This window comes from Pelecanus crispus, chromosome 14 (assembly GCF_030463565.1).
Source record: "Pelecanus crispus isolate bPelCri1 chromosome 14, bPelCri1.pri, whole genome shotgun sequence".
Taxonomy (NCBI): Eukaryota; Metazoa; Chordata; class Aves; order Pelecaniformes; family Pelecanidae; genus Pelecanus; species Pelecanus crispus.
In genome coordinates this window covers 17,060,433-17,073,118 of record NC_134656.1, presented here as the reverse complement: position 1 = coordinate 17,073,118, position 12,686 = coordinate 17,060,433, and the positions used below count along the sequence as shown (strand labels likewise).

The 12,686-nt window shown below is 53.0% G+C and overlaps 1 protein-coding gene across 1 annotated transcript in view; it reads right to left on the bottom strand.

Annotated features, from left to right (window-relative positions):
• The window catches only part of MMP24 (matrix metallopeptidase 24), a 44,267-nt gene extending 35,150 nt beyond the window's left edge, over positions 1-9,117 (bottom strand). The window contains exons 1-3 of the mRNA XM_075720949.1: positions 9,019-9,117; positions 6,501-6,649; positions 67-183 (exon numbers count right to left, since the gene is read on the bottom strand). Coding sequence (XP_075577064.1) covers positions 67-183; positions 6,501-6,649; positions 9,019-9,117 — 365 coding nt within the window. The remainder of the gene's footprint in view (positions 1-66; positions 184-6,500; positions 6,650-9,018) is intronic.
• Positions 9,118-12,686: the final 3,569 nt, after the last annotated feature.

The window sequence follows — 12,686 nt, the reverse complement described above, 5'->3', positions numbered from 1 at the left end:
TTGCATACGAAACAAGTACAGAACATTTTTTTCCCCAAACAAAAAGGGGCAGGGAGGGGGCTATACCTGTAGGTTATATGCTTCTGCCTCCACTTTTGTCCAGTTAGTGCATACCGCTTTTTCCTCCGGCTATGGCGTAGGTGGGGATGATCTGGAACTCCACATCGAGGCTTCTTCATCCACCTGGAAAGGAAGGAAAGAAAAAGCAAGCTAACAAAGAGTTTGGAAAAGAGATTCAAAAGAACTCAGGGGGTGACTGGAAGACCTCTGAGGGATGGCCAATGCAGACACCAAGCAGGGCTCAGTCTTCCCTCTCTCTGGTTCAGCCTCTTTGCACAGAGCTGTACACCCCACCTCTGCTGGCAATCCACACACCTCAGCACACCAAAAAGAATTCATTTTTCCTTTGGACACACAGATACCAGATCAGTTAGCCCTTATGCTTGACAGGAGCTTAACGAGGATAATGCCACAAGAGAGACCCAGATCAAAATTCGACGTGTGTGCACGCTGGCATCAAACTCTCCTGTCACCTACTCTATCCACTCTCCATTTGTTAAAGAGCCCCTGTGCCAGTAAAAGAACCAGAACAGATCACTCCAATCTGTGGGTCACAGCCACCAAATTCTGTTAGGTCATCTGCATAACCCTTGACTCTTTTGATGTCACTCACGACGTAAGAAACTCTTGCCTCTGTGGCCAGGTGAACCGGAAGAGCAAAGGATGCTGTCCCTTGCACTATTACCAGAGAAGTCAGGCCTCCTCCCCTATCTCCTTGACCTCCAGCATTAACAGATCTTTTGCTTGTATCTTGGACCAGCTTGAGGGTGGTCAAACACTGGTACAGGTTTGCCAGAGAAGCGGTAGAGTCTCCATCCTTGGAGGTATTCAAAACCCAACTGGACACGGTCCTGGGCAACCTGCTCTAACTGTCTCTGTTTGAGCAGGGGGTTGGCGCAGATGGTCTCAAGAGGTCCCTTCCAACCTAAATGACTCTCTGACAAGGAGAAACAGACTGTACCCCAGAATACTATCCCACTTGCTGGTGTGGGCACACTCCACAGAAGTCAGAAGTGGCTTATGGAGGAACGAATCTGCCCATCACTGCATGTGGCAGCAGGGGAAAAAGGAGACGGGGAGAGAAACAGAGGAACTACAGGTACTGGTCTCCAAAGGTCCCAGCACAGCAACTTTCTGTCCTAGCCACATTCTCTAGGATTTTGCAGTACAGCCCAGGACAGGAGACCAGAGCCCAGGAATAATGCACGCAGTCTCTGGCCACAGCCTCCCAAGCACACCAGCACTGCCCTCAGCCTCCTGCTTGGGCTGCTGCTGGAGACAGTGCTGCTGGCATTCTTCAGGCGTTTTATGCATTTGATCCGCTTACTCTGATGGCAAAGGCAAGTATCCACTGTGGCACAATGCCTTAAGAACACACTGCAGGACAGGGGATGCAGAAACACGCCACTGCCTGGTCACACACGAGGAGAGCATCGTAGCCAATCCTGGCAGGTTTCTCTCACAGGACATCAAATTCTCTCCCCTCTCCTCAGCAGGGCTTCCCCCACATCCCTGGCCACCTGGGGGACAACTTTCAGCCTCCACATGCAGACGTTCCTCCATCAACTGCAGCCAGCCAATGGCAAGTAGTCCATACGTGCCCACACGCTTGAGCCTAAACAATGTACACCTTATCTATCAAAAATATTAGCCCCACACCTTCAGGAAGGGAGTGTCTTCCCATGACCAGTAGATTGTTTGCAGGACTTCTTTCTGGAACGCCTTTTAAATAAAAACACAAATAGACAGACACTTTGCCTGGTACAGCCTCCCAAGAACATTCTTTCACAGCACGCACACCCGCTCCCAGTTCAGGCAGTCAAGCAGCTGACCTTTCCTTAGTCCACTTCCTATATGTAAAAACTATGGGTGCTTACAAATTTCAGTGCAGTCATCTGTCACCTTCTCCCCACCAACAACAGAGCAAATGAGAGTTGTTATACATATTGTGCTGTACCTGACAAGAACCCAAGCTGTGTATATAAAGCTAGCACAGATCTTCCCCACTTACATTACCTTACATTTGTCAGTATGGTTATGTCTTTCAGAAATCTAAGCAACCTGTGGAAATCAGATCTGTCTTGCCCACACAACTGCTGCCACCTTCAAAGGAAAGCGGTACATCTAAGGTTTGCTTTTAGAAAAGCTATATAAATTCAACCTCAATAAACTGTGTTTTTCCAGGTGTCCTTTATTTGTGTTCTTTTACATTGCTTTTACCACTTTGCTAGAGAGATGCTAGGCTTACTGTAGCCTGTATTCTCCTAGATATTTCCTGAATGTTTTTTTTTTTTTAAAATCCAGTCATATGACATGGTGCAGAGTTTTTAGCATAATCTTACACAAACCATAGTGTGAATTAGCTTTTCATCTCTTGAGCTTCATGAGAACTCCAGTACTCTGAACATCACCATCATCCGGCCCTGATTACAGTCAGAAAGTGACCTTCTGTTTTATCTTTACTAGTATCATCTGGAAGACAAAAAGGTAACCCGGAGTGCCTCCAAACCAACATGGATGCGTAGAACAAGCCACCGGGACTTTCCAGGACAGTGCTAGCTGTGCTGACACACTAGGAATACATCACCAAGTCCCTCACACCTCTACATCATGGATGAACACCGGCTGCCCCTTCCCAACGCCTGCCCTACGCTGAGCAGGCTGCAGGAAATCAGCCCCCGCGCAGATTAGTCCCGTGCTATCAAAGCCAATCAGAACTGCACGCAGACCCGACCAAGACTTAATTCCCTCAAAGACAGCCAAATTCACTGCCCCTCTGCCAGCTCCATCACAACATACGGACACAGGGCAGGGCACAGAGCTGTTCCAAAGGCAAGCTGCAATACTGGCACCCTGGGCTTCTTGAGCCAAAGCTTCCAAGGTATCAGCATTTGCAGAGCTGCTGATAGACTTATGCTATGCACGGCTGCCTAACTCCTCTTTCAACCCCATTACACTTAAGCCTGTCTGAATGCCCATATTCTACCACATTTTGCTCCAGAGCTCAGCTACACGCTTTCTGAGACAGACCTAGTAAAAAAGCCCAAGTACCTGGTTAGAGCTAGGCAGTACCCAAGTTGTCAACAGCCTGTGCTAATGTCAAGCTGAGAACGTTTATCTGGATCAGTTCCCTGATTCAGCTTGCTTCCCAGACATGTGGGCCCTAGTCTAATCACATGGGCCAGGCTACAAGTCCAGCCATCTCTTCTTTTCTCAGCAGGGCAGATCTATGGCAAAATAATCACAAAACTGTAGCTTGCTGCCACTGATCTTCTTTAGCTGAGCTTTTTGACAGCCATTCTCTGTTGAGCAGTTTGGATAACCCTTTCTGTGTTCCAGGGGATTTATAAAAACACATCACATCAAAAACAACAACAAAAGACAATTACTTGAAGCAGGATTCAGATACTTATGGTTGCTTCCCCCCTTACCCTCTTTTTTTTTTTTTTAAATGGGGGCACCAATAACACTGGATCATCAAAATTTATACTTGGCACTGTTTATGCATAGACTATTGCATTCCTCCAGCTGCTTGGGCATGCAGAAAACAGGTAATTTCCAAAAGCAGGGACACCCAGCTCTTGTCCAGATACAGCAGCTTTCCCCAGTTCAGGCTCCAAGCCCTCCACAAGACTCTCCTAAGTAGAGGAAGCTGTCACTCTCGATCACCTATTATTGAGCTGGTAGGAACGGTATCTTTAAACGGCTGTGTCGTGCATCCCAAGGTGAGGGACCTACACAGCAGGCTCAAGACAAAGCACAAGACACACAAGACACTTCCAACACAAGTAAGACTATTTCTTGGTGCCCTCCAGAGCCATGTGATTGATTACGACAAACACAATAGTCACCACTTTTGTTAGGTGCTAGCGTGCCTTCTCTCCCGGCACACTCCTTGCCCAGCTGCTGAGCAAAATTGCAACTCAACCCACTAGCTGCACTATCAATGGCAGGGCACGAGGAGGCCATTTTACATATCCTCCCCTGCTCTCCTTACAGAAAACCACGTATCCTCAACCTGCCACCTCAGGACAGCCCCTCCACCGAGCAGACCCCCACGCCACCTTCCTTCCGGGTAGCCGTAAGCCAACACCGACGGTGTTGTTCCTTCCCATTTCCCACTCCCACTGGCAGCACCTGCATGGCAGCTTTCACTTGGGTACCACTCTTGCAGGAAAGAACAAGCTCGGGATCTGGGGGCGTGTGGGAAAGGAGATGAAAAACTTCAGGCTTCCATAATAAGTGTAAACAAAATATGCAGAATTTGTTGCCTAACAAAGAAACCATAGAAAATAGTAACTTTGCACTGTGATTCTAAAGTCACTTTAAAGGGACAGAGCTTATGACACTGACAGAAGCGACAGGAAAATTCATAATTGCAATCTCAAAACTCATAACAGACTGAAATACCAGCTTAGCAGACGCCTGAGTAATTCAGAGCTCTCGGAGCCCGCCTGCCTTGCCAGCTCTTCTCCTTTTGCTCAGCTTTCACAACCAGGTCTGAAGAAGCGACAGCCCAACAAGGCCCAGTCAGACGTGCCCCTCCATCTCAAGATACAGGCTTACTGCTAACAGCAATTAGGACCTCTTCTTCCTTCCATGTAATTTCTAGGTAGGCACTCCTGCTCCACCCTGCCATACACCATATGGACCTACTGATTCAGGACAGATGGAGGTAGAGCAACCCAACAGGCCTGCAAAGCACACCCACATTTGGTTGCAGCTGAGGTTTCAAGCCTTTGGAGACTTGAGTTTCAGAAGAGGAAACCCATCTAAGGTTTTCACCCATCAGCCTTTGGTGTTCATGCACCACTCAACCCCTGTCCATATATAAACTTAGTAAAACGTGGGCAACACCTTCCTTTCCTCCAGAAAAATGCTTTTACTTACTAAAGCAGGGACTCCCACATGCAGTTTGCTCCCTCCCCGTCACCCACAGGGCAGCAGAAGCAGCTCCCTAACTTTCCAAACTAGCACCCCAACATCATAGCCCCTTCTTCCCCTACCCCATTCCAGCTCACAAGCATCCCAACTGCAAGCTTCTACACACCAAGTGCACATACACAACCTTGCTCTCCGGCTCTGCTTCAGCATTCACTTACAAACTGTGTTATGAATGGCAAAAGAGATCTCAGATGGAAAATCCCCAGCTTTAAAAAGCATTTCATTTTCAACTCCTTTGAAAAGCAAATAAGCAGGACTTTCTCTATCCCTCAATGGAGAACAAGGGGCTTTTCCTGTGAGCTAAAGGAGGGAATGTTACATTCACCAGAGAGACACTCCCAGTCCAGGATGATCCCCTCCTGCCTAACACACTAATTTCTTCTGTTTCTCCCTCTTCTTGCAGTCTGGAAGGCATACAGCCAAACCCCTTTGCTCTTCACAATATTTGGTTACTTTGTGCCCCCTTCTTTTCTGCTACTGTGTCCCTTTTGCCAGCAGAGGAGAGATGAAGAACTAGGCAGAGCACACTCTAAAAGGGTCTGCTAATGCAGTAAGAAAAGGTCAAGGGAAAACTCTTAGGCAGGGCCTAAGCAAGTTCTATTATTTGTGCTTTCTTGTTTTGCTCACCATGAGATACTTCTTTCCCCCAGAAAGCATTAGTAAGACCTTATCTGCATTCTGCTTTAGTCAACAGTTGCTCCCTTAGTCCAGACCAACAGCAGACAGATGCAGCCAACACACGACATCCAGGCAATCGGATAACAGGAAGCCAGTCAGGCAGCAGCAACAAACCCCGCCACCTCCACACCAGAGCACCGCCACTTCCACACCACCCTTCGCAGTACACGCTGAACAGCAGACTAAAGGCAACAGCCTTCAAAGAACAAAGTCTCCCCCAGCCTAGGTGACTTAGGCCAATGCTTCTGTGCCATCAAAACACTGGTCACAAACAACAAATAACACATGGTCAACATACAGCAGAGAACATCTAATGTCCAACAAACAGCAACTATCGACAGCTAACTAGTCTTGACTATCGTCATCAGACATTCAACTTGGAACTACAGACCTCCATAAGTAGCATCTACGGAGATCCACAACTCCAATTAATTAAGAAATACATTAGAAGCCATTTCTGAAGCCAGTTTTTCACCTAAATCCAGACAGAGATGGAAATAAATGAAACCCTTGACGTTGTCTGCTTTCAGAAGCTCGCAGGATTCACACTCTGCCTGTGCACCAGCAATGGGGACCTATGTACAAAGAACGACATTTAACAAGAGCTTCCCCTCACGCTCATAAACAGTACTGTTGGCAAAAAGAAAAGGTGGAGTTGTCCACATGTTTTAGGGACACCTTTTCACAATCAACACTTCTCTGGCTGAGTCAGTCAAATCTGTCCCTTTTGAGGGCTTCTTGTAGCTGGAATAATTACCCAGGTAATATGACAGTGCATTAAGAAATGGAAAGACAAAATTAGCCTACGTTAATCTTACTCAATAGTTGTCTGGTCCAAAACTCCTGTTACTGGGATCCCATAAAACTGTTGCATAGTGGCAACTGCAGACTGCACAGCTTTTCCCGACTGCAAGGCAGACATTTGGCTGTCAGATGGAAGTAAGTAGCCGTAAGTTTTTAACCAACCCTGAAAAAGAAAGAAACAGATGGTGAGATGCCACGGTAAGTTTTCAGCTTAACAGATCAGAACATTTCCTCAAAAGAAAAAGTGATGAACTAGCCCAAAAAATTCAACCACCTCTCTTTTTTTGGTTACGTTTGGTAATACCATCTAATCCCCGGGAAGGGCTGAAGACCCAGCTTAATATCACCTGTCCTGACAGGACAACACAGACTTGCCAGTTAAAATTGGCCATCATCCCTACTGAGTAACTGGGGCAGACTTAGGTCTTTGGAGCACCAGAAGTGCCCAAGCAGCTCTGCCCTTGTTCCAGAGACCTCCTGTGCACTGTCACCTTGCCATCACGAGATTTCTCGGTCCCCACGGCAGCACGTTCCCAATAACCCACTGCCCACCACCTACTGCTGCCTCCGGACCATGACTCCAAGCAAACAGCTTAACAGGCCTGGGCAATCCCCGCAAACACAGGTTCAGCTTTACACCTGCACTGAGCACAGGAGTATTTCTTTTTTTTTAAAAAAAAAAAAAAAAAAATCCAAACCAAAAAAACCCCACACTCAGAAAGTTTGTAGGGACTCTGGTTACATGGACTTTTCCTCCACTAATAGCAGATATCTAGCAAATTGTCAGAACAGGAAAACAGCCAGCTCTCCTCAAGGAGCTTTGTCCCTTTTCCCCACCTCCCCCCGCAAAATGCCGCCTTGGATAAAACCACATGTCAAACTTGTCAAAATGCTAAGGACAGCACTTTCAAAAACACCCATTAATTCAGGATTTTTGTTTTCCTCCCCTCACTTCGATACCACGAGAAGAACAAATATTAATTCACCATTAAGTGCAAATGCCAATAAAACCTGAATGAAGGCTTGCTTTCATAAACGTTTCACCATAACTCTTCATGCACACGCCCCAGTGTTTCTTTCTTCTGGCCAATACCCCAGCCCCCCGATTCAACACTTAGACCAGGATTACTACGAGATCGACATATACCCCGTAAGCTTTCTGCAGCCACGAGGACAATCCACCCGACCCCAGGACATGGTCCTCAACGCACAAGCACCGATGCGTGCGCTGCCCTCACGTCGGCAGCCCGATCGCTCGGAGCAGGGGGCGGAGGAGAGGCGTCTTCCCTCAACGTAACGCAGCAGTAGGAAAGGGGTTCAAGTCAGGAGGAGCACAAGAGGGAGGACAATCCCCATTTCCTAGCGGCAACAAGAAAACACCAGACTCCACTGGGAAGAGAGAAAGGTCTTGTTTCCAAAGCAGGAGAAAGAAAGTGTAAGACGGCATCTGGGCTGGGCACGGAGGTTGTAGCGAGTAGGGCTCTTCTCCCATGTAGTTAGCGATAGGACGAGAGGAAATGGGCTCAAGCTGCGCCAGGGGAGGTTTAGGTTGGAAATTAGGAAAAATTTCTTCATGGAAAGGGTGGTCAAGAATTGGAACAGGCTGCCCAGAGAGGTGGTGGAGCCCCTATCCCTGGAAGTGTTCAAAAAACGGGCAGATGTGGCACTTGGGGACATGGTTTAGTCTAGTCTACCCTTGATTGGCTTAGAGTAGACTTGGCAGTGTAGGTTAATGGTTGGCCTGGATGATCTTAAAGGGCTTTTCCAACCTAAACGATTCTACGATTCTATGTTAAAGTTCACCAAGTAAATGGACATACAGCGCTATTCAACACGGACATTGCCGATGGCTCAAGACAAAACCAAGCTGCAAAACCGCTTGGAGACTTGGTTTGCCACCACCGCCGCGGCATTTAGCCTCGGCCTCGACAAACACAGTGCGCTGGCACGTGCGGACCGCGGGTCTGACCAAAATAAGCTGTCCTTGAGCGGCAAGGGCAGAGCCCACCAACCGAAAGGGCTGTGAGTGGGGCTGCCCTGGCGCGTCCCCCTTCCCGCCCGGCCAGACTGGGACGCGGAGCGGGCGAGGGAACGGGACACGACGCGATGCCCGCGCAGGCACTCGGACCCGCTGCTCCCGGGAGGCCGGCGGTGCCCGGGAGCAGGCTGGCCGGGCACGGCTGCCCTCGCCTGCCCGCTCCCCACCTGCCCAGGCACAGGCAGAGGAGCCGCCAGCGACCGCGGCCACGCACCTGAGCCCGGCCCGGCCGCAGCCACCCAGGCCGGCCGCTCCGGAGAGCGGCACGACGAGGCCTGCGAGCCACGGGGAGGCTTCGGGCGGGCAGCAGCGCCCGGGCGCGGCGGCGGGGCCGCAGCCGGGCGCGGAGGAGCCGGGGAGCCGCTGCCCGCCCAGCCGAGCCGCCACAGCGCAGCGCCCGGGCCCGCTCCCAGCTGCGGCACCGCCGGCCTGGCCGCCCCGCAGAGCCGCCCGGCCCCGCTCCCCTCGGCGCCCGGCCCCGCTCCCACACCTACCCGGCCGGTGCTGGTGTCGGCGGCGGCGCGGAGCAGGGCGCAGAGCAGCGGCAGCAGGGAGCCCGCCGCGGCCAGGCCCCGGCGCCGCCTCGGCGCCATGGCAGCGCGGCGGGGCTCCGGCCAGCGCTCCGGGCCAGCGGCGAGGGCTGCGGCTGCGCGGCGCCGGCGGAAGTGGAAGGCAGCGGCCGCCGCACCGCCCCTTCCCCCGGCGGGCCGGGCCGGGCCGGGGCTGCCCCGCCGAGGAGCCCGGGGCTGCCCCGGGGAGGAGCGCCCGGCCGGCGGGAGGGCCCTGGCCGCGCTTCCCCCGCGGGAGCGGCTCGGAGCCGGGCACCGGCAGCCGCGGGTCGCCGTCCCTCGGGGTTTTTTTCCACGCACCCGCCTCTGGCTGCGGGCAGGGGAGAGCGCGGAGGGGCTGGCAGCGGCCCCCGGCCTTTGTTGCCTGCTGCAAAGGCCCCGCTCCCCGCCGAGGCCGCCTGAGGCTCTCCAGCAGACGTGCCTGTAGAAGGCCCAGGTGCAGGGGGCCAGCTGCGCACACCCCACAAACCAGCCTGAGGAGAAGAGGGAAAGCGGGGCTGGGAGTTTGTTGGCCACTGGTCCTGCCCTGAAGCTGTCCCAGCCTGAAAGGAGGTTGCGTGCTTCCGAGAAGGGCACCCAGGTGGAGGCACGGGTTTCCACGCTACCTCGGGCTGGCCCAAGGGCTTTGTCACGCTCCACTTCTCGCCTTCGTTTCACTCGGCACAAAAAATGGTGCCTTGTGGTGACAGGTTGGAGGAGGAGGCTGTGGATGGCAGCCCCCCTGGCCCAGCCTCATTGAGTTCAGAGGGTCCAAAAGAACAGTCGGCAGCCTGCGCTTTGACACGTGTTTAATAAATTATTACTATTAATAACTTATTTTTTATCAGGGATTTTGGGTGGGGGAAGAGGCTGTGCCACCAGGCGAATCTCTTGCTCTGTCATTTGCCTAACCGTACTGACACCAGAAGTTTAAATTCCTCTCTGCTGGGAAGGGAATCTTGGAGCACCGCTCCCACAGCCAGTCTGGCGCACAGGGCACGTGGCTGGCGAATCTGAGCTCTGCAACAGGCATCAGTGCACCGGTGACAGGCTTGGAGCCGGAGGAGTCACTGTGCCTGGGAATCCCAGGCCAGAATAGAATCACAGAATCATAGAATTGTTTATGTTGGAAAAGACATTTAAGATCATCAAGACTAACCATCAACCTAACACTACCAAGTCCACCACTAAATCAGTTAAGGGTAGAGTAATAATTAATTTCATGTTTCCTGGCTTGGTGGCTGGATTATTTTTTAAAAGTAAAACTAGAATAGAATCATTAAGGTTGGAAAGGACCTCAAAGACCATCAGTCCAACCAACAAGCCAACACCACCATGCCCAGTAAACCATGTCCCAAAGTGCCACGTCTACGCATTTTTTGAACAATTACAGGAATGGGGACTCCACCACCTCTCTGGGCAGCCTGTTCCAATGCTTGACCACTCTTTCCATGAAGAAATTTTTCCTCATATCCAATCTAAACATCCCCTGATGCAACTTCAGGCCATTTCCTCTTGTCCTATCAGAAGGTGCTGCTGCTCCCCCGCAGAAAGAGTGAGGACACTGCGTTTTAGAAATGCGGGACAGGAATTTCATCTTTTTGTCAAAGGAACTTTCTGAACATGCTCTGCTGCATCAACAGCCAGTGCTGGCCTTTTCCCTGCTGACTCAATCTGACAGCAGCTCAGCGAGCATGCCACTGAGGTGGTGGCTGCACTCAGGATAAACTCCTTGCCCTGCCTGAAGAACCTGGAGGGGAACTCTTCAACAAGACAAGCCAGCTGAGCTCCCCCCACTCCTCAATGGGGCCTCTGGAGATGGCCTCTCACAGCCGGGCCAGCAAGAGGGGTTGCCCCACGGGCCTGTCCAAAGGGGCTTCCCGGGCGGGCCCCCCCCACAGGGGCCGGTGCGCAGCAGCCGGGCGGCGGCACGGCAACGCGGTGAGGTGACAATGCGGCAATGTGACAACGCGACGACGCAACAATGCGCGGCTGCTATATAAAGCCGCCCGCTGGGAGACCGGCCGGGGCGTCCGCAGTTGGGAGCCTCGGCAGCGAGAGGAGCCAGCGCAGGGTCGCAGCTCCGGGACACCTCTTGGAAGGAGCCGCGGAGCACCGTCTCGCTGCTGGCGTCCGAAAGGCAGACGCACTGCTGAGTGCCCCGGGAAAGAGGAGAGAGGTGAGCAGCGGGCCGATGGAGAGGGCTCAGCCGGGGAGCCTGGGACATGGCGGGGCTGCTCTGGGGCCTCGGGACGTGGCCTTTCTCGCAAGTGCCGTGCAGCAGGCTTATTGAGCTAGCGCCTGAGCGTGTCTCTCCTCCCTAGCTCGGGCAGAGAAGACAGCGCCTGGGAGAAGGAGCTACTGGGCTGATGGACCCTGAGCTGCTGAAGCTCCCACTCGGGGTCAAGATCCCTGTGCCGCCTGGCTCCAAGCCTGTCTTCACCAGGGCAAAGCTGGGGGAAAAGGTAAAGCAAGTCTTGGAAAGGGGCAGAAGAGCTCTCCTGTTCCGCGGCGTCCCCGTCATTCAGAGAAGTCCTTGCGGCCACCTGCTCTACAGCGGGAGCTGCAGCCCTTCAGTCGGACAGGGCCGGGGAGGCGAGGGAAGCTCCTGGCTCCTCCGTGGTGCCGAGAGAAAGAAAGGAGGACTTGCCCATAGCAGTGCTCCAGGCTGGCCAGAGCTGGATGGAGAAGAGCGTTGGTGTCAGGTCTTCAGACTACCTTCGCCTTTCCACAAGGACAGCTTGGCGCCTCTGGGGAGCGCGATCCCGTTTTGCGATCGGAGCGAATGGCCAGAGGCAAAGCCACGGCCGTAGGCAGCGCTTCAGCTTAGCTCCTTACCGCTGCAGCGCTGGGCGCAACCCTCTCACCCGCGCAGCGAACGGCTCCCTGTATTCCTGCAGCGACGGTAGACAGGCACCAGGCAGAGGGTGTAGGCCCAGGGTTTCTCCTCCGTCGGAGAGCCTCTGAAGTCAAGAGCTCTTTCCTCTGGGTGGGAAGCAAGCCAGGAATTAGTCTGCACCTCGGAGGTTTGCAAATGCCACCCTGTGTGCGTGAGGAGCTGGGAAGCGCGTTCGTCCCTGCTGCTCCCTCCTGCCCCGAGATCATTCTCTGCGAGATCTCTCTTACAGCTCCGGCGGCCCTTACGCTATTTCGACCTGGGAGATCCCTACTCTCGCCTCCTGCGCCCAGACTACAACAGCCTGCACGACCCGCACCTGCGGGCGTACCACAACCGCAAAGAGAACATCCAGAGGCTGAAGAGAGGGGGTTACGTCACCGGCGATGGCAAAGTAGGTTTGGACGCCGCCGGGCTGGTAAAAACGGTTCCCTCCGAGCGGGGTTCCCCGCGCGCAGAGGGAGTGCGTGCAGAGGAGCAGCTCCCCTGCCGCTGGGCTCGGGCTGTTTTGGGGAAGGCGGTGCGCGTAGCTGGCTTGACAGCGCTTGGGTGATTCCGCCCCTCATCTCTCCATAGGTGGTCTGCAATCTGAAGGAGTTCAATGAGTACAGGCAGTATCTGACAAAACTCAAGCTGGAGGAAGAGCAAATGTTGAGGCGAGAAGAGGTAGGCAAAGCAGGGCGTTGGCGGGCACCTGTCAGCGGCACGGTGCCGAGGG